General features: G+C 33.2%; 1 protein-coding gene across 1 annotated transcript; it reads right to left on the reverse strand.

Annotated features, from left to right (window-relative positions):
• Positions 1 to 10,835: 10,835 nt before the first annotated feature.
• Positions 10,836 to 18,239, reverse strand: LOC146936978 (uncharacterized). Its single transcript, XM_085751510.1, has 3 exons — positions 18,031 to 18,239; positions 14,862 to 15,173; positions 10,836 to 11,186 (listed from the first exon to the last, which is right to left on the reverse strand). Exons 1-3 carry the CDS (start codon positions 18,150 to 18,152, stop codon positions 11,135 to 11,137), a joined length of 486 nt encoding a protein of 161 aa, XP_085607636.1. The 5' UTR covers positions 18,153 to 18,239; the 3' UTR covers positions 10,836 to 11,134.
• Between the last annotated feature and the right edge of the window lie 748 nt (positions 18,240 to 18,987).

Genomic DNA, 18,987 nt, shown 5'->3' on the forward strand with positions numbered 1-18,987 from the left:
ACAATTAAAAAGGAGCGGAGGGAGTAATATAATGTCATAGCATAGCGGCATAGCCTCGTGAAGTGAATTACAATGGCGTTACTTTTATTTTACCCTTTTCCCAAGCTATTATTTTTAACTGCTACCTAGGTATTGTGGTACTACCTCCGTTCCTTTTTAAGTGTCACTTTTTAACATTTTACACAAACCAAGACACTCAATAAATGTTACTTTTTCTTATACAATAATCTATACTTTTACTATAATAGCCTTAGTCATTTAATATCTTATTTCATATATTTCTCTCTTCACAATAAATAACTAAGGGTAATGTTGGTAAAACAACATTTATTGTTGCATTGAACTTTGAAAGTGACAGTTAAATAGGAACAAAAAATTTCTCCAAAAGTGACACTTAAAAAGGAACGGAGGGAGTAAAATTTTAGTATTAACTATTGAGCTTGAAAGTTGAAATTGTTTTGAAATTGAAAAGGAAAAAGGTTGTTGATAAAGAAAAGAAACTGGCTCCTCGTGGATATGCACGAGGTGTTATTGTGATTGGTTTGAAATTTTGATTTCCTGTGCTATGGAATTTGTAGGTCAAAACAAACAATCTAGATCGAGATGATTTGATGACTGACAATGTTTAAAAATTGAAGAGGATTGAATGGATAAGATCTTGGAATCATGGTTTAACTGTCATAACCAGCTTTAATCAAGATAATCCTGCAAATTGGTTTAACCGTCCTTTCTAGGTGAAAGAGACCTTAGTAATTAATACGTGGAGTTCGGTTGGAGGTAAATAAAACATGTTAAATAATTACGGAGTATTTCATCACTGAACTCGGATTTTTTTTGAAGAATTTGTTCTTTGGTAAAAGTTATTAACCACTTAAGTTCAATCACTTGGTTTTATATTATTGCATGATAAACACAATATGCAAGACTCTCTTTGTGAAAAGCTGATCTCAAACTCTATTGTTGAATGGAAAAGCTTGCAAATATGCATAAGAGCTAGAGAAGAAGCATGAGAAGAGGAATTTTTATTTTATTTTACCAATCTAACGGTTACAATCTGATATGCTATCTATAGTGAACTAGATACAATTACACATATAACCAACTCTCTATCAAACCAACTACTAATTAGTTATATCTTTATTGCATTGCTTGTTGAACAAGCAAGCTATTTTGCCTTCTAATTTTCACTATTAACATCCCCCTTAAAACTGGAATATATGTGTATAGTTCCAACCATGTTTTGTAGTAAGTTGAAAGGACCATGATGAAAGGACTTTGTCGTTATATCAACTACTTGTTCCTTTGATTAAACTGGAAGCATGTGAACAATCCTCTGATGGAACACTTATTAGTAGCTATATGGAGGGTTGACTTGTTATCATAGTATATGATTGTAGGTGATGGATGTTCTATGAGAAAATATTTGAGTAAGTATTTTAATCATTGTTCTTCACAAGTTTCTTGGGCTAATGCTCTATATCCTGCTTCAAATGAAGATCTTGAGACAACTATTTTCTTTTTACTTTTCCAGCTAACCAAGGAGGTGCCAAGGAAGAATCAAAAACCAATTATTGATCTTCTAGTATATGGACATGCTCCCCAATCTTAACCTGAAAAGCCCTTAAGTTTCAAAGTTGATGAAAAAGTGTAATCCTTGCCCATGATTAATTTTAAGGAGCTTTAAAACATGAAAAGTTGATAGCATATGTTCATTGATAGGAGATGTAACACCCTACGACTCCGAATTCGAATTATTATATAAAGAATATAAATAATTGAAAAGGTGTTACATACATACTCAGCTTTTCACCAAATAATAAAACAAATATCATAGAATAAGAGCGAAATGGGCTTTGGCCCTCTTTTGTACCAAAAAAAAAAAGAATAAGAGCGAAATAATTCATTCATCTCAATAATAAAACAATTTTAGGTTCTCAACATCAATTAGAAAAATAATTTAAAGTTTCAAAATACTTTAACTCTATGGAAAAAATATCAACGTTTAAACACCCTAGTGTTACAGATCAGAGCACATAATCGATTGCATAGTTATTCACTAATAAAATCATGACGGAAGATAAACTCCCATCGTCACCTTCTAATCGTCCCGCAGCTAGAGATTCTCGTCTTGAGTATCTGTATCATACGAATACATACACCACAAAACACACAACAACAATAAAGGGGTGAAAATATATTTCAAAACATATGATCAGAACAAATGAAGCAACATAAAATAACAACAGTATATAGTCATTTCACCATTAGCATCAACGTTTATACACATCATTTACAACATCAATTACTATCAAAACATCATCATGTATATGCGAGAATGAAACTCTTTCCTATCACCTATATGCATGCCGGTATCAGTTTCTACTCACCAAAATTGTATGTCAGAGTTATGTTACTGAGCAATACAACACATCACCAATCATCACCATAATCCTAATTATGTTATGATGCATGAAGACTCACCATATATAAACAACAACAATTTGTATTGCTCAGAGTTATGTTACTGAGCAATACAACACATCACCAATCATCACTAGAATCCTAATTATGTTATGATGCATGAAGACTCACCATATATAAACAACAACAATTCATCACCAATGTTCATCATCCTAAGATTTTTATTTAACATCACCATTTATTATCACCGTATTCATTTATCATCACCAATAATCATCACCGTAATATTTGTTTATCATCACCAATTTATTTTATACATCACCAAATCATCACCAAAGTTTAAGTTTATATATATCCCCAACAATATTATCAAAATTAACAATAGTCTCACCTCGTATTAACACCACCACCACCACCATTTACGTCCATATAACTACACCATTTATGCCACTAAAAATTCTTACTATATACTTTAAGATACTTAACATTTTGCCCCATCATTTTAATTACTTCTAACCTTACCTAGTGCCTTAACTCATCATTTCCTAATTTAAATTATACTCATCTTAGCTCTTCTCTTAGCAACGTTAATTCTTCTTAATGGGTTACATTCTACTCTTTGTTCATTTGAATCTTTTACTAAGAGTAAACCATTAAATTGGTCCATGTCTTTGTATCAAATTTTTAAATTGGTCCCTAACTTTATTAATAACTCAAAATGGTCCCTATCTTTGTTAAACATTTCTCAGATTGGTCCCTGACTCTGTTAGTTGTTTTGTATTTTGAGTGTTAATGGCTCAATGTCTTTTGGATATTATTTTATGGCTAATGGCATAATGCCTTTTCGATCTTATTTGGCACGATAATGACTTAAAATACAAAACAACTAATAGAGTCGGAGACTAATATGAGAAATGTTTGACAAACACAGAGACCATTTTGAGTTATTAATAGAGTCAGGGACAAATTTGAGAATTTGGTACAAAGACAGGGACCAATTTGAAGATTTACTCCTTTTACTAAGTTATCCAACATTTATTTTTAGACTCCTTATTATCCTAGATGATTTACCTTTGCCATCTTTACCTCACCATACCTCTCTTTGTATCATCTCATGTTCCTCCCTTTAACTAGTTTAGTTTTTTAGACTCACCATTGTTTCATGAAATTACTTCTAAAACGCCTAAATACATTCTCCACACTTCGGGACCCTATCCTTCACTTTAGGAACTAATTTGGGGAAGAAAAGTTGGTTTTTTTAAGGCTGGGAAAAGTGCACGGCTGTGCACTTCAGAGTGCACGGTCGGACACTTCAGAGTACACGACCATACATTTTTATAATGCACTGGAGAGAAAAATTGCAGGGACAAATGCACAGTCCGTGCCTTTTAGGCGCACGGCCGTGCGTTTCTAGCAGGGTTTAGAAAATCACATATTTATTTTGCGATTTTACTTTAAGGGACCTTTTTCGATTCCGTTTTTGACCATAAACTCATTAAACTCGTCCCTAATCATCACCTTAAGGTTACCCTATCATTGAAACACTATTTTCCTCTTAACCTATCCAATTTCACACTACTTTCATGGTTAAATTCTCAATTCAATTACACTAACTTTCTAACTTTGGTCAATAAGTTTTAATCTCTCAATAATAACAACAACACCAATTCATCTCCAAATTCTCACCATGAATACATCCCCAAGGTTCATAGAATAAAAACCAACTCATAAATCCAGAATTAGAACACCCTAAAATGAAAGTTCCCCCTACCTCGAATTCTCTGACGGTTCAACTTTTGACTTGGTTTTTCCTTAGCTAGGGTTTGCCTCATTTTTCTCTCCGATTCTCACGCGTAGCAATAATATGTGTTCTAATTTTATATTCTTCTATTTATATTAGGAAGTAGGTTAACTCTTATTATTATATTTTTTTTCTCCCTTACTTATCATAATTTTACTCATTCCTCTCCCACTTATTTTATTACTTCTATTTCTCACCTCCTCTCTATATTATTTGTTACATTATTGCTCCCCTCATTATTTTAATTAATAGAAATATTATTAATCACCAAAAGATTATCTCTTTCTCATCAACGGCATATTATTTCAATTAAAATGCCTCGTCCCCACAATAATAATTAAAACGCTGCTCATTTCATGTAATTAAATTAAATAATAAAAAATTTGTGGTGTTATAACTCTTTTCCACTTGAAGAATTTTCGCCCTCGAAAATTACCTGAAGAAAATAGCTCTGAATAAGATTCCCTCATTCGACTCTCTAGCTCCCATGTTATGCTTCCCCCAGCAGGTCCTCCCCATGTTACCTTCACTAAATTAACGATCTTCAATTCATAAAGGTAAGGCCTCAACGGTCAGGTTGTCTCTTAATTGCACTTCATCCATTTGAATCACGTGTGATGTGTCAAAGACATACTTCCGAAGTTGAGACACATGAAACACACTATGAAGATTCAAAAGTGACGGCGGTAAAGAAACTTGATAGGTTAGCTCTCCAACTCTTTTTATAATATGATAAGGACCAATGAAACAAGGTGTAAGCTTTTTAGACTTCAATGCACGTCCAACACCCGTTAATGAAGTGACTCTAAAAAATACATGATCCCCTTCTTGGAATTCCAATGGCTTCCTCCGCTTATCATGATAACTATTCTGCCTGCTCTGCAGTGCTTTCATCCTCTCCTGAATCATCTTAACTTTCTCAGTAGTCTGTTGTACAATCTTCGATCCAAGCACTGCACTCTCACCAGATTCATACCAACACAAAGGTGTTCGACATCTCCTACCATACAATGCTTCGAAAAGGGGCATCCCAATACTAGAGTGAAAACTGTTGTTATAAGTAAGTTCAATCAATGACAAGTAAGTATCCCAACTTCCTCCTTGCTCTAGAACACATGCTCTCAACAAATCATCTAAGGACTGAATTGTCCTCCCAATATGACCATCAGTCTGAGGGTGATAAGCAGAAATCAACCTCAACTTGGTTCCCAATGCCCCTTGCAAACTCTATCAAGATCTTGATGTGAACCTCAGATCTCTATATGAAAACATAAGGGGATTCTCGGTCTATTTTTATTAACAACCAGTTGTCGAGGTTGTAACATTGTTTCTTCGCGATCGTAGCATTTTTATTATGGTTTGATAATTTATTTTACTCCGCTAAAATGGAAAATGGTAACAACCACTTTCGAAACTGTTATGATGTGGTCAAATTCTTGATAACGATCTGTTTTTGAAACATTGGTCTAACCCAGGTTTTCAGATGTATCAAACTTTATCAAAGATTGATTGGACCACATGCTATCAAGTAATCGCAATTGACCCACTCGATCATAAGGGTGTTGGTGTGTTGGGCAGTCCCACATTGGATAAAAAAGTCAAAATATGAGGTTATAAGTTGAAGCAATCTTCACCTTACAATAGATTTTGTAAGGGTTGAGTTAGGTCCAACATAAATTTGAAGATATATTAAGTATTTAATATTAAGTCTAATTCATCTTTACACGAGTTTGTAAGATGAAAGATGTTATAAACTTATTTCAGGTCTTATATTTATTCTATATATAATTTTTTGGTTACATTATATTTATTCTATATATGACACTTGAGTTTTCTCAAATAATATATTTTCTTTTTAAAATTATCCTTTAATTATTAAGAGAGATAAAATATTGATATTTCTCCTCATTTCATTAGGTTTTTTTTTTAAATGAAAACATAAGTAATGTGTCTTGTAATTTAGAAAGAGTTTTGTAAAAAGGATACAATTTTTTTAAGTCTTATAAATAGGAACAAAGCAATCATGCCCTAATTTTTTTAGCTTCAGTTTCTCTCTAAATTCTCTCTTCCTTCTTCTTCATTCATCGGAGATGAGTGGTTTTGAGTTAGTATCACTCCTTTGAATCATTTTATTTTCCTCTTTTAAATTATATAAGTGATTTCCACATAGATCATGTTTTTCGTTTCGTGTTTTTTTCGTGATTTTATGTCACGATGCGACATGCGACGTTGTATTGTTCGTTGTCTATGGTGCAACATTGTTTAATTTTCCGTCTTGTTGCAATGTTTACTTAATTTAGATTGACATATCAACTTTGATCGACAAATTTCATGACTTGCTCATCAAACTTGCAAACGGGATGAATGTGTATTCTACTAAATTTTATATTTTTCATTATTAGTAGGCATTTTGTTATTTTACGTTATTAATTTGAATGTTTTGAGTTCGTTTACAATTTCATCCCTTTTAATTTTTGCAATATTGCTTTGTGTTTGTTTTTGGTGTACTCTATCGTTTAGTATTAATAGATTGTTTTTAGTTAAAAAATAGTAAATTTTTTTAATTTTTTTATGTATCTATAGTTTTTCTGTAATTTCTATAAAATAATCAAAAGTAATATTTATAATAGGATGGAAAGTTAATATTTTCTTCACTTGAAAGTGAGATGATGTAGTTTGAGCTGTTTGATTTTGATTCAAATGTTCCGATTGGAGTGATTATGTGGATTATACTACAAGTACAAACAATTGTGATATTTAAATTTGACACGTTGGTTTGAGGTGTAAATTGAAATTGAAATTCATTATTAATAGTATTATTTATGATATGTACTGTTTCTTTAGTGGTTGGTGGTGACTAGTGAATGTGTATATGACCCCTTTCTAGGAGACCCTGTTTGGAGTTTTGGAAGTTCATGAGCTAAGATTTTGTGGATCAAAGAGATAACCGCATGATGCTGGTTTGATGAAGACAATTTTGTTTTCTCATGTCACTTGTAAAGTTTTTGTTCTTTTGTATGAGGGCATGTGTTCTTGAAGAAGAATAATTATATGATGGGTTTGATTTGTTTGTGGTCCAAATTATAAGCCCCTAGTTCAATGTAATTTAATCAAATTTCATTTCAAATATAAAGTTAGAATGTTAATCTTGATCTAACAATCAAGATGTATTGATTGTGATAGCTATAAGATTTTTTGATTGCATGTTAAATCAAGTGTTGTTTGTAATAAGTAGTTGGTATTCATGTTTTCTAATTGTATAGGACCACTTTTATTAAAAGAGTACCTATATTTTGCTTTTGGCAAAATTTTCAAATAAGTTAGGCGTTGTTTGATTGTAAAAGTGGGGAATGTTTTTCTTGAACAAAAAGAGTCTTTAGGTTTGGACTCACTAGATTTATCTTTCTAACTAGAAAGGCTAGTGAGATTATGAGAAATAGAAATGGCTGGTCACTTATCAATTGTGGGGAATTTATTTATCAAAAAGTGGGGCTCGACAAAGATATTTATGTTAGGATGTTCACTTCATATTATTTAATATTTTAATAATAAATTAAATTGTTATTGCATATTAAATGTATGGCAGATTCAAATCTTGGCCACCCACTTATGTGAATATCTAGCACTATTTTTTTTTTTTGAGGTAAGCCACTGGACTACTTGAAAATAAACAATAGTTTGATGATAATTTGTAGGTCTGTTTTTATGTAAAAAGCGAAAATTGCAGTCTTAAATTAAATGATTTTTTTTGTGAGCGTTATATTTTAGAATTTAATATGTTCTTGATCCCTATAAATATGTCAATTTTTTGTTTTAGTCCCCCCAAAACTTTCTTCAATTGTTAGTCCCCACAAAGTTTTTCATCTTCATTTTTGGTTCCTCATTTAAAGTAAACTCATATGTACAATTCATATTTTTGAATAAAATTTTACAGAAAAATTTATAATATTATAAGAATCTCTCCCAAAAAATATTAGAACTTTTTAAGAAAACATGAATTAAATATGAATTTTTATATTTTTTGCGGTTAAAAATTCATATTTAATTTATGTCATATTAAAAAATTCTATTTTTTTACAATATTCTACAAATTTTTGCACAATTTCATTAAAAAAAAATACAAAAATTAACTTAAAAATAAGGACCAAAAGTACTTATTGAAAATTTTATAGGGACTAAAAGTTGAATAAATTTTCAGAGGGAATAAAACAAAAAGTTGATATATTTATATAGAACAAAAACATATTTAACCCTATATTTTATATAGTACATGTGATTAAGTTTTTAATAGCAAAACAAACTTAACTCATCCCCTAAAAAAACAAACTTAACTCATATTATTAATCAAATAAAGTTTAAAAAACAAAGAAACAATCTAAAACATTTGGATATTTATTAAGTCTTCACTTTTTTTAAGCAAATATTCACATATTTTAAACAAAAAAAGCGTTATTATTGTTAATTTATTGCATGTTAGGGTAGGGAATAAGAATGTAACTTGTTGATTTAATTTTGCATGTTAGTGATATTATTTTAAACAATTTTTTTTAAAATAACATTAGAGTCTCATCTACTCTAGTGCAAGCTCTATCGTCTCCGTGCCAGGGTGATTCAGAATTCTATGCTATTGATTCTAGTATTATTTATCAGTTATCTTACATTCCAACTTCGAGGTGAAGTTTGTTAGGAGACAAACGAACATGGTTGCTCATAGTTTAGCTAGGGCGGCATGTTCTTGGGCTAGTCACCATATTTTTGATTCTTATCCTTCTTGTATTGAACATTGGATGATTAATGATAATAGTTAACTTTGTTTCGGTAAAAAAAAAATATAGAGAAAAACAAAATAACTAATATCAATAAAATATAAGCATAACCAAGTTGGGTTGATCTGGTGATATTGACTTGTGACCTTGAAATATGTTCCCGTTCGATGTTTCATGTTCGATTCCCCTTAGTATCAATCGAACCTGAAACTCTGAGGAGAAGCACACTTAAGATCTCAAACTAACACAGTCAAACCAAACCAAGTTTAGTTTAGCACCTAGTGTTTGAACCTTAACATAAAAAGAAAAGAATCGAATCAATTTAATTAATTTATATTATATCTTCCAGTTTGTCGGGTGATTAGTTGATTCTTAGACTCTTGCTACCCTTGTATCACATGGACACAAACTTTTTTATTTTTTGTTGAATAAACACAGCACATACATTTTTTTTTTGAAGTTACACACAACACATACATTTTTAACCCTTGAGTAGTTTTTTTTTAGGGGTGACGATAATAATTATAATTTAAACAAAACATGAATGGCAGGTTTGATTGCCGTGTGTGCTAACACAAACTACAAAAGTTTTTCTTCTTTAATGGACAAAAGAATTAAATAGAGATTGCGCCGAAAAAAACACCAGGAAGAAAATAAGAAAAATCAATCATATTCAAATAACCACTCAAATCAATATAATGAATATATTGACCGAAAGTTTAAATATATAACTTTATATTATATCCCCTCAAAAACTTCATATTATATTATTATAAAGTTATAAAGGCAAAAACAGTCAGCCTAGTTATTCAGACTACCACAATCACACGAAGTAGAGGCAATGAACTTAAAGGAATCGATGAAATGGCTTGACAGTATAGGTCTATCTAAGATGTTTATTGAACTTGATTGAAAGCAAGTGATTGACATCTAGGAGATTTAACACTAATTTCAAAGTTGGCGCTATTATTGATATTTGCAAAACTTCACTTTGAATCTATCCAAACTTTATAAGTTTCATTATAAGACAATCAAATAATGTTGTCTATTTGTTAGGAAGGACGTCATTATCTTATGTCAGTTACCACATTCATGATTATGTGTCATCTTGTATCGAGACTATTATCATTAATGAAATGAGTTAAATTTGAGTTAAATTTGCTTTTGTAAAAAAAAAAAAAAAGTTTATATAACTTTATCTACTCCTCTCCTCTATATATGAAAATGGTAACAAATGTTCTAATGATATTAAATAAGAAATTTAATGATCGACTCATGAAGTAAGCATACACCTACCTATTAACCTGTATACGCAACCTGAGATATAAAAGGGAATATAAAAAAGATTGGACTAAATTGTTTAATATAGAGCCTATTAATATATATCCCAAATTTAAGGCTTTTGGTTACTATTTATCTGATAAACACAATTTTTTTACGTCTAAAATGACTTTTATAAAAATTTGATTTGCCCTCAAACTTAAATGAAAACCTGTTTCGTAAAAACACTATTTAAACGTCCTAGGTAACAATCAAGCTTGGAAGAATTTTTACCATAAAAATGGATCCTTTTGGCAAAATAGTTTTTTATAAAGAAAACCATATGATTATTTAGAAAATAAGTCAGATGTAGACTCTTTTTAGCAATGTCAAACCACTAATTTATAGCTGATAACTTGTACAGTATAGTTTCGTATGAAAATTATAGTTATTTAGAAACAATTTTCTCTCACGAGCTAATCATTTTTTCACAATTTATCAGCAGTATTCTCTGAAATTCTAAGCAAGTGTTTACTTCCACATATGGAAATTCAAGTTATAACTTCATAGTTCAAACACATTGATCATTGATGGAACTCATTGTGGATCCAAACACGCCGTAAATCATACCTGCAAATCTCAAAAAAGATGATGCAAAGTAAATCATACCTACAATTCTTTCTTTTACATTGCTAAGCTGGAAGTTACCAGAATAATACTAAAAACTACCCTGCAGTAAGGATATAAACAAGCTTCAAAGGTTGTTTGTTCTAGTTCACATTCTACAAAAGTAAGCACTTTCAACAAGTGAAGTGCTGGATCTTTAGGTGTGATTTCTCACTCATAATTGATTTCAATTCATAAACTTATAAGGAGATGGATGTTCCTAATGTTTTCGGACAAATAGCTTGCTTATGTCTTCAGTAACAACGTTTTTCCTGAAAAATATAAAATCAGAAATTCATTAATATTATATATTTCAGAAAGAACACAATAGCAATTTCAGATACGAGAACATGTATAACTCATTATCAAATGGCTTTATTAAGCCGAGAACATGTTATGTATAAAAAAAGAATAAACATAAAATAAAAAGAAGCAAGAAATCCAATACATCTAATGCATTGTACCAAAGCATAAGTTACCAAACAGTACAAAAAGGAATGGCAACATATGCGAGGCGATTATCTACTTAGTTATCAGAGCAATCTGCAGATCACTGACTTTTTTATTAGTTACAGCCATGAAATCATCTATGAAACAGTGGGGAAAAATGAAAAATAGCATGAATGCAATAATTTACTATTCTATTAGGAACTGGAATAGAAAAAGGAAGAATAGATAGAACAGAACAGAACTATCTATGAAACCCGGAATCCGAATTCAGATTATTGCAAAATCAAAAGGGTGAAGGGAAAACAAGATTTACATATACAAAACTGTTATGAACCGAGAGAGAGAAAATAAGAAACTGAATGAAACAAATGAAAAGAAAAAACAATATTATTAAATAAATGATTGAGAATGGGGAGACTGCACATATTTCAATTCTATTCAGAAGCATCGGGACAATTGATTAATAATGCGAAGAGTAAGTTTTATTCGGGGTCAATGTCGCGCGCCTGTTTATATTCTATTTCCACTTTGTTAGGTTTCACTGCTGGTTTGATTCCTTTCCAATATCTCAGCTGTCCTATTTTTAAAGGTAAGCCAAGGAGCATTTATTTTCAAGCTATTACTGATCGTATTAAAGTCAAATTATCGACTTGGAAGGGTTCTCTTCTATCAATAACGGGCAGAGTGCAGCTTGTTAAATCTATTATTCATGGCATGTTAGTTTACTCGTTTCATGTCTAATGGCCGGTGATGTTGCTGAAGTCTATAGATCGTTGGATTAAAAATTTCATCTGGAGTGATGATGTTAATACCAAGAAAGTTTGTACGGTTGCTTGGAAAACTATTTGTCTTCCTTGGGAAGCGGGTGGTTTGAATTTGAAGTCTACTCGTTCCATTAATGATTCCCTCATTTTGAATCTTAGCTGGAAGCTTATGGCTGAAAAATCACAATGGTCGGATATGTTTCTGAAGCGCTATTTTTCTTATGGTCAGCCTACTCAGCATCACTTCCAGTCCTCGGTTTGGGCAGGTATTAGAACCAAGATTGGCCTAGTTCTTGACAATTTTTTAGGCTGACTGGCACCGGTAACTGGTAACTGTATTCATCTTTGGCGTGACAACTGGCTTGGGGTTCCTTTGGTTGATTTGCTGGAAATTCCTCCTACTCTCAGGCAGCACCTCTCCAGTACGTTGAACTCTTTGATCAAGGATGGTCGTTGGCATATTCCTCCTGAATTGGCTTGTCAACCAGAAGTTATGTCTCGAATTAAAAATATTTTTTTACCTATTGCACCCCTTGATGATCGGTTTGTTTGGAAGCACTCTCCAGATGGTTCTTTATCAGCTAAGCTTGCTTTTAATTTCCTTCATCCGCCTTCTATGGCTGTTCCTTGGGCTGGATTGATTTGGCGGAACTGCATTCCTCCTTCCTCTTCTTTTACTTTTTGGCGCGCCTTGCATCATAAATTGCCAACTGACGAGAATCTTCGATCCCGTGGTTGTCTCCATTTGTGTGCTTTGCTACTCGATAGATGAATGTACCTCTCACATCTTCCTGCATTGCCCTTTTGCGGTCTCCATTTGGGCTTGGTTGGAGGCTCAGTTGCAGTGTACTTTTGATAGGTCCTCTCTGACCTCTTTGTTAGATGTGGTGCCTCGGATGTGCAGCTCTCAAATTCGTGATATTTTTATTTCGGCTATTGTTCACACTATTCACACCATTTGGATTTTCCGCAACGCCGTTAGATTTGGCTCGGGTACGCTATCTTTTCATGGGGCTAAGGCCAAAATTCTCTCTTCCGTTGCCATGTCAGGTAGTGTGTCTACTGGTAAACGCTTACCTTCTGACTATTGGTTGTTGAATGCCTTCCTGATTTCTCCTCACCATAGAAATGTTGCCTCTATAATTCCTGTCGTTTGGAAAGCTCCTACATTGCCTTTTGTTTAGGTTAATACGGATGGTTCTGTTGTTGATGGCTTGGCCGCTTGTGGTGGTATTTTTTGTGATTATCGAGGATCTTTTTTGGGTTGTTCTGCTTGTAATCTGGGGCACAGATCAGTTTATGAGGCTGAGTTATTTTCATCTTTGGGTGGAGGCTCCCAAAGTGCGTTGCATGCTTTCAGGAACCCTTCATTAGTTCCTTTTGATCTTAGAAACAGGTGGTATAATTGTACTCATGGAGGAATTTCCATCCTTTCCTCTCATATTTTTCGTGAAGGAAACTGTTGCATGGATAAGTTAGCAAATCATGGTCATGGCTTGGTTGATGTTCTTTGTGGGACTCTATCCCCATGTTTATTCAAGATGACTTTTATGGAGACAGATTCGGACTTCCTAGGTTCTGTTTCCCTTAGGTCTCTTGTTTTTATTTTTGGTCTTTTGTACTTTGTTTTCAGGGGGTTTTGGTTTGGTATCCCCCTCTCTTGTACAGCTTTTCCTTCTTTTTTTTTTTTTTTAATAAAATTTTCTGAGCAAGGTGAGGTTGGAGATAGTCTTGGGGTGCCATCCTAGTTGGGATGTCAAGCTTTCTTCTGCTACCCTCCCTTTGTTCTTGATTCAGCTAAAAAAAAATTGATAATGGGGAGAGATTTCTCCTTAAGGGTTTTCCCTTTCACATAATTTCTCATTGGACATCAACTATCACATTCACATATGTCCATTCTTATCATCCATATAATTATAACTCCTTCAAACTAACATACATAAATATTCGCAACTACTTTAATTCCTCTATTATCCTAACAACATCTCTAACAAGTTCAAGAAATCATCAGAAGGATCATTTCTGAATAATACACCATATTTTGTTTTTTTTCTTCCTATTTTCTTTCTACTAGTGTTCTAGTTCTAATAAGGAGTCTTCTAGAAGATTAAGTCTGATGCATGTTATTTGGCAAATGCCACAAGATGAAACAAACGGCTTTAGGTTGTTCAACAGCAATTACGGTTTTTGTAACAAAGATACAGAAGCTATCTTTGTTGTTAATGCAACTCAAACGAATACTTGGAAGTTCACCACTTCAATAATAACAATCTTTTTTTAATAGAAGCTATTTTTGTCATGGGTTTTGGATCATGGTTTTAACAAAGGGATTTCTATCTTTGAGTTGATGTTTCATTCAATATTAATTTGTTTAACTTCTCTTTTTTTTTAAATAAAGAAATCCTTTTATCAAAATATTAATGCATACAAAAAAATCTGCATACACCCACAAAAATAAAATAACAAAGTATACTAAACAATAAGAAAATTAGAAAAAACAGCATTTTATTGATGAAATCAAAATTATAGGCAGACAACACAGCATAACTCTTTTAAACTTTGAAGTTTGCAATTTCTGAAGAAAACAACCTGATGTCACCGCTCATCAATTAAGCATCTACTAATCTCAGATATGAAGAAAAGACATCTAACTTTTACGTAGCCAGCAACAGATGCACAAATAAATTAACAAGCAGACAGCCATCTTAATCACAAGTACACAACACTACTAACCTTCCACTGAGCTGAGGTGGAACCAGCAGACCAGCTGCCGTTTCTGGTATATTCCTTGAATGAGGCGGGTTTGCTCTAGGAACTTTATTGCGACTGGAAGAGGAGACCTTTCCATTTGAGTCTCTCTTACGTGAAGCATTTTCAGCTTGAGCTGCAGCAACTCGAGAGGAGTGATCACTAGCATTCATCAGACTCGATGGGACACCAGGTGAATTCAATAGAAGTGAAGCGTCAGGAAGTTTCTCCACCGAAGAGGATGATGACTGTGGTTTATTTTCTAGCCGCTGGGTGGATGAAGATCCAGATTTTGTCCTACACAAAAGTGCATAAATACTGAGTACAGAAAATAATGTTTGATCGAGAAAGGTGAAATGCTACTATAGTTAGTATTTTTCAGGGTAAAACAGTGTTTTGATGGGATCTAGCCCACTGATTCAATATGATGGGATCTGGCTGATTACATTTTTTTACTCGAAAAATTAAATTTTATTTAGAACATCCATTAAAAGAACAGAGAAAAGTCACTGCAACAACCACCAGCTAATCTAGAATCTATCAATGGTCAAGAAGCCATTGCAATCCGTATCAGATCCAAAAGTCAGTGTGCAGAACATAAGAGTATGACCCTTCAACCCAGGTCAACACCAAACTTAACAGTCACTACCATTGGTTTAAAGTCTTCAATCAATCAAAATTTAATCCACGGTTCAAACTCAGGAAGAAAAAAAGAAGAAATACAGAATCCCCCACAGAAACAGGGATCACCATGAAACACGAGACCATATCAAATTCATCTTTGGCAAACAGATAGTATTAATATAACACAAAATCATAAACAGAAGACGAAGAACGGCTACCAAACCAAATGACTTATGAACCTCAAAATTGTGAAAATATGATACGAACCAAACCGCCTACAATCAGAGGCGAAGGTCACAAAAAGCAACCAAGAACTAGTGAAACCATTAAAACTAGCTGAAAAGCATCAAGCCTCACCTCACCTCACCGACTTGACAATTCAACCCAACTAACAAATTTCAAGAACATAACATGGCTTCAAAGAAAACACCAAATCAGGCAAAAATTGTACCAAACAGAACTTGCACACAAGGCCTAGAATAAAATACCACAATTCTCATTATAGTTGCAATGTGAAGCACCCTAAACAACCTACAGCCACAGCAACAAAAGCCATCTACCACAGCAGCTGACAAAAATACCACCAACAAGAACAAACAATCGTAATATATACCTAAAATAAAATCCCCTAAAAAATTGTTACCACATTATGAAGGTCATGTACTCTCCATTTGGAGTAATTTGAAATTTTGAAACATCATGGCAAAAAAACAACTACCACGACAAAAGCCTTCCTGCTAGGTGGGGCCAGTTACTTGGATGATCAAACAATGTCATAATGTCCTATGGTAAAAAATGTATAATGACTAACTGTTTACATCTAAATCCTTCTTAATGGTCAGACCTGTGATTTTTCTTAGTTCCTCTTGTATATCATGTCAAATGACATATTATTTAAATCAAACTTGTTATTAATGATCTGGTCTACGGTTTTTCTTAGTCTCTCTTTATCGCAAACTATTAGGCACTAGTTCTATCCTTTGATTTACTTATCCATTAGGCTTCTACAGGTCTTATCCAAACAAGCCCAAACTACTAAAATGAGACTGTACCATCTTTCTCACAATAAATGGTACCAAACTTCCTATCTTAATATTTTTCTAAAGAGATCGCCAATATCTTCGAATAGCCATCAAAGACAGTCGCTTGAAGAAACTATCGGTAAACACATGCAGAACTTTAATATCAAAATAATGAGTTTGTGTGTGAGCCAGCTAGAAAAAAAAGGCCATTCCCCCTTCCTTTCCTCCTACTTTTACCGTGAAACCCCTTCCCTCCCACCTTTCAAACAAAGCGTTAGCGGGGATCGACTTTCTAACCCTGTCCTTGTTTTATACTATCAACTGCACACCTATTTCCTTCATTTTGTTTCAAATAGAGAACTTTTAAAAGGAATTAACCTTCCCCTCCCCATCCTCGTTCTCCACTAAAAAAAGAATTAAACCAGAAAGCTAACCACAACTGAATCCCTCTTCCCATACCAGAATAACCACTAACATTTGTCTATAAAAGAGTAATAATAAAAAATAACCAATTATCCATACTTTCCAACATCAAACTTTTCGACTTCAGATTTGTTTCAAGTCTAAGAAATCAACACAAATCCCTCCTAGCGTATGACACTTTTATATTTTCTCAAGTTTTACCTTTCAAGTCATACATATTATCCTCATGATAGGCACAACACAAACTACCCTTTGTCTCTATGCAAATTCCTTTCTTTTTTGTTTATTTTAAAGAGCCTAACCAGTGACGGATCTATTAAGGAGCCCATGGACTGGATGCCATGTCTCCCCCACTTAAGAAAATGATTTTTTTATATAAGAAATTTACCAAAAAAAACCTCTTCGGTAATCCATTTCACTTTCATACCCTTTCTCTTGCCAACTTAAAGCTTTGTTGAATCTCTATTACATGAACCAAATATGTATTGGTGTGAATGCTAGGCCGTTGCCCAGAAGCAACACGCTTTATAGCTAGAGTACAATGTCAAATAAGCAAGGGCTGCTGCATTACTACTTGGATGCAGCAAAAAATAAACAAGGGTCCTCACATCTTCGTGAAAAGGTTAAAGAAGTTAGTTCATGAGAGTAATATTCGTTGCAGGAAAATCTATGGAATTAGTGGACACTAAGACCGGTGAAAACTAAGCGATCCGTTTTTATATGACTTTTAAGAATTTCAATCATAATATGTTAGTTTCCTCTTAAAAACTATAATATGATAGTTAATTAGTATTTGTCGCTCCCTCATTATTTTGGGCAAGATCCTCCACTTAACCTAACGGCGAAACTCACACGTTATCGAATCCCGGGTTCGAACCTTCTCCCTGCATATCAAATATCCCTGCAACTACCCTCTAAGTTACACTAGAATTTAATCAATGACCTAACATTAACACACCAATAAATAGTATTTTCATATTAAATTAAATTCTGGAAATTCAAATTAGAATATTACCTAATACAAGGTTACAACAAAAAATGAAGGTATTGAATGAGTTAAAAAGTATAATAAAGGAATTACATACAAGTTCTGTGGAGGTTGAGGTTGTTGAGGAGATTGGGGTTTCTGTTTTTCGTTTCGTTGTTCTTCTGTGGGTTCTGGAACGTCGTCGTCGTCTGAGGAGGAAGCGTAATCGACCAGTGACATTTCCGCCGGCGAATATGTTACGGTGGTGCTCAGTAGGCGTGCGTGAGTTTTCTGGAGTTTTGTCACAACTGCGATGAAAGCCTGTAAGGGTTAATTTTATTTTTCTTGTGTGTTAATTAATTATTAAATTAAATATTATAAATTTAACTATTTGGATAAGATATATCTGTGAAGCCCGGATACGAGATACGATACGGATACGATACTGCACCGATACGCCGATACGGAAAAATTTCAAAAATCAAGATACGATACGGCTGAGATACGTTAATAAAAAAAAATTATATAATTAAATGTACAATATAATTATAACCATTTTTTAATATGCAAATATATTAACAAACACAAGAAACCAGGCTCGTAGCACATTAACATAAATATAAATAATATTGACGATTAAGAGAGTGGTCATTAGTCAATTACATACACAGTATATACCAAAGTCGTCCGATACCAAGACTTCGACGGTGGCCAAAGTGGACGGCGGCCACTTTGGAAGAAAAAGTTGAAACCCTAATTTCTTAGAAAGGGAAAGATGCAATTGTTTGTGTGGTGTGGTGTGATGTGGGTCGTACTGGCACCAAAGAACGATAAAGGAAATGTATATATATTATAGTAATAAAATGTTTTTATTCTTATTTTTTTTAAAAAAACAGAAATCAAAATAATATAAAAAACACAAGTATCTGTGTGTATCGGGACGTATCGGAAAGTATCGGATAATTAATTTTTAAAAAAATAAAATTTAATATTTGGATACTCTCCGGATACGTATCGGGAAGTATCGGGCAGGTATCGGTGCAGGATACACAGGGGATACAGTACGTCATCCATT

The sequence above is a fragment of the Medicago sativa genome, chromosome 3 (genome assembly GCF_051527215.1).
Source record: "Medicago sativa cultivar Bolivia chromosome 3, Bolivia_mono, whole genome shotgun sequence".
In the NCBI taxonomy this organism is placed as follows: domain Eukaryota; kingdom Viridiplantae; phylum Streptophyta; class Magnoliopsida; order Fabales; family Fabaceae; genus Medicago; species Medicago sativa.

Excerpts from the sequence above, each read along its gene's own strand:
- LOC146936978 (XM_085751510.1), bottom strand. The coding sequence starts at position 18,152 with ATGTCACTGGTCGATTACGCTTCCTCCTCAGACGACGACGACGTTCCA. Across the intron at positions 15,174-18,030 it reads CCTCAACCTCCACAGAACTT|GACAAAATCTGGATCTTCAT; the intron begins GTATGTAATTCC and ends ACTTTTGTGTAG. Across the intron at positions 11,187-14,861 it reads CCACCTCAGCTCAGTGGAAG|GAAAAACGTTGTTACTGAAG; the intron begins GTTAGTAGTGTT and ends TATATTTTTCAG.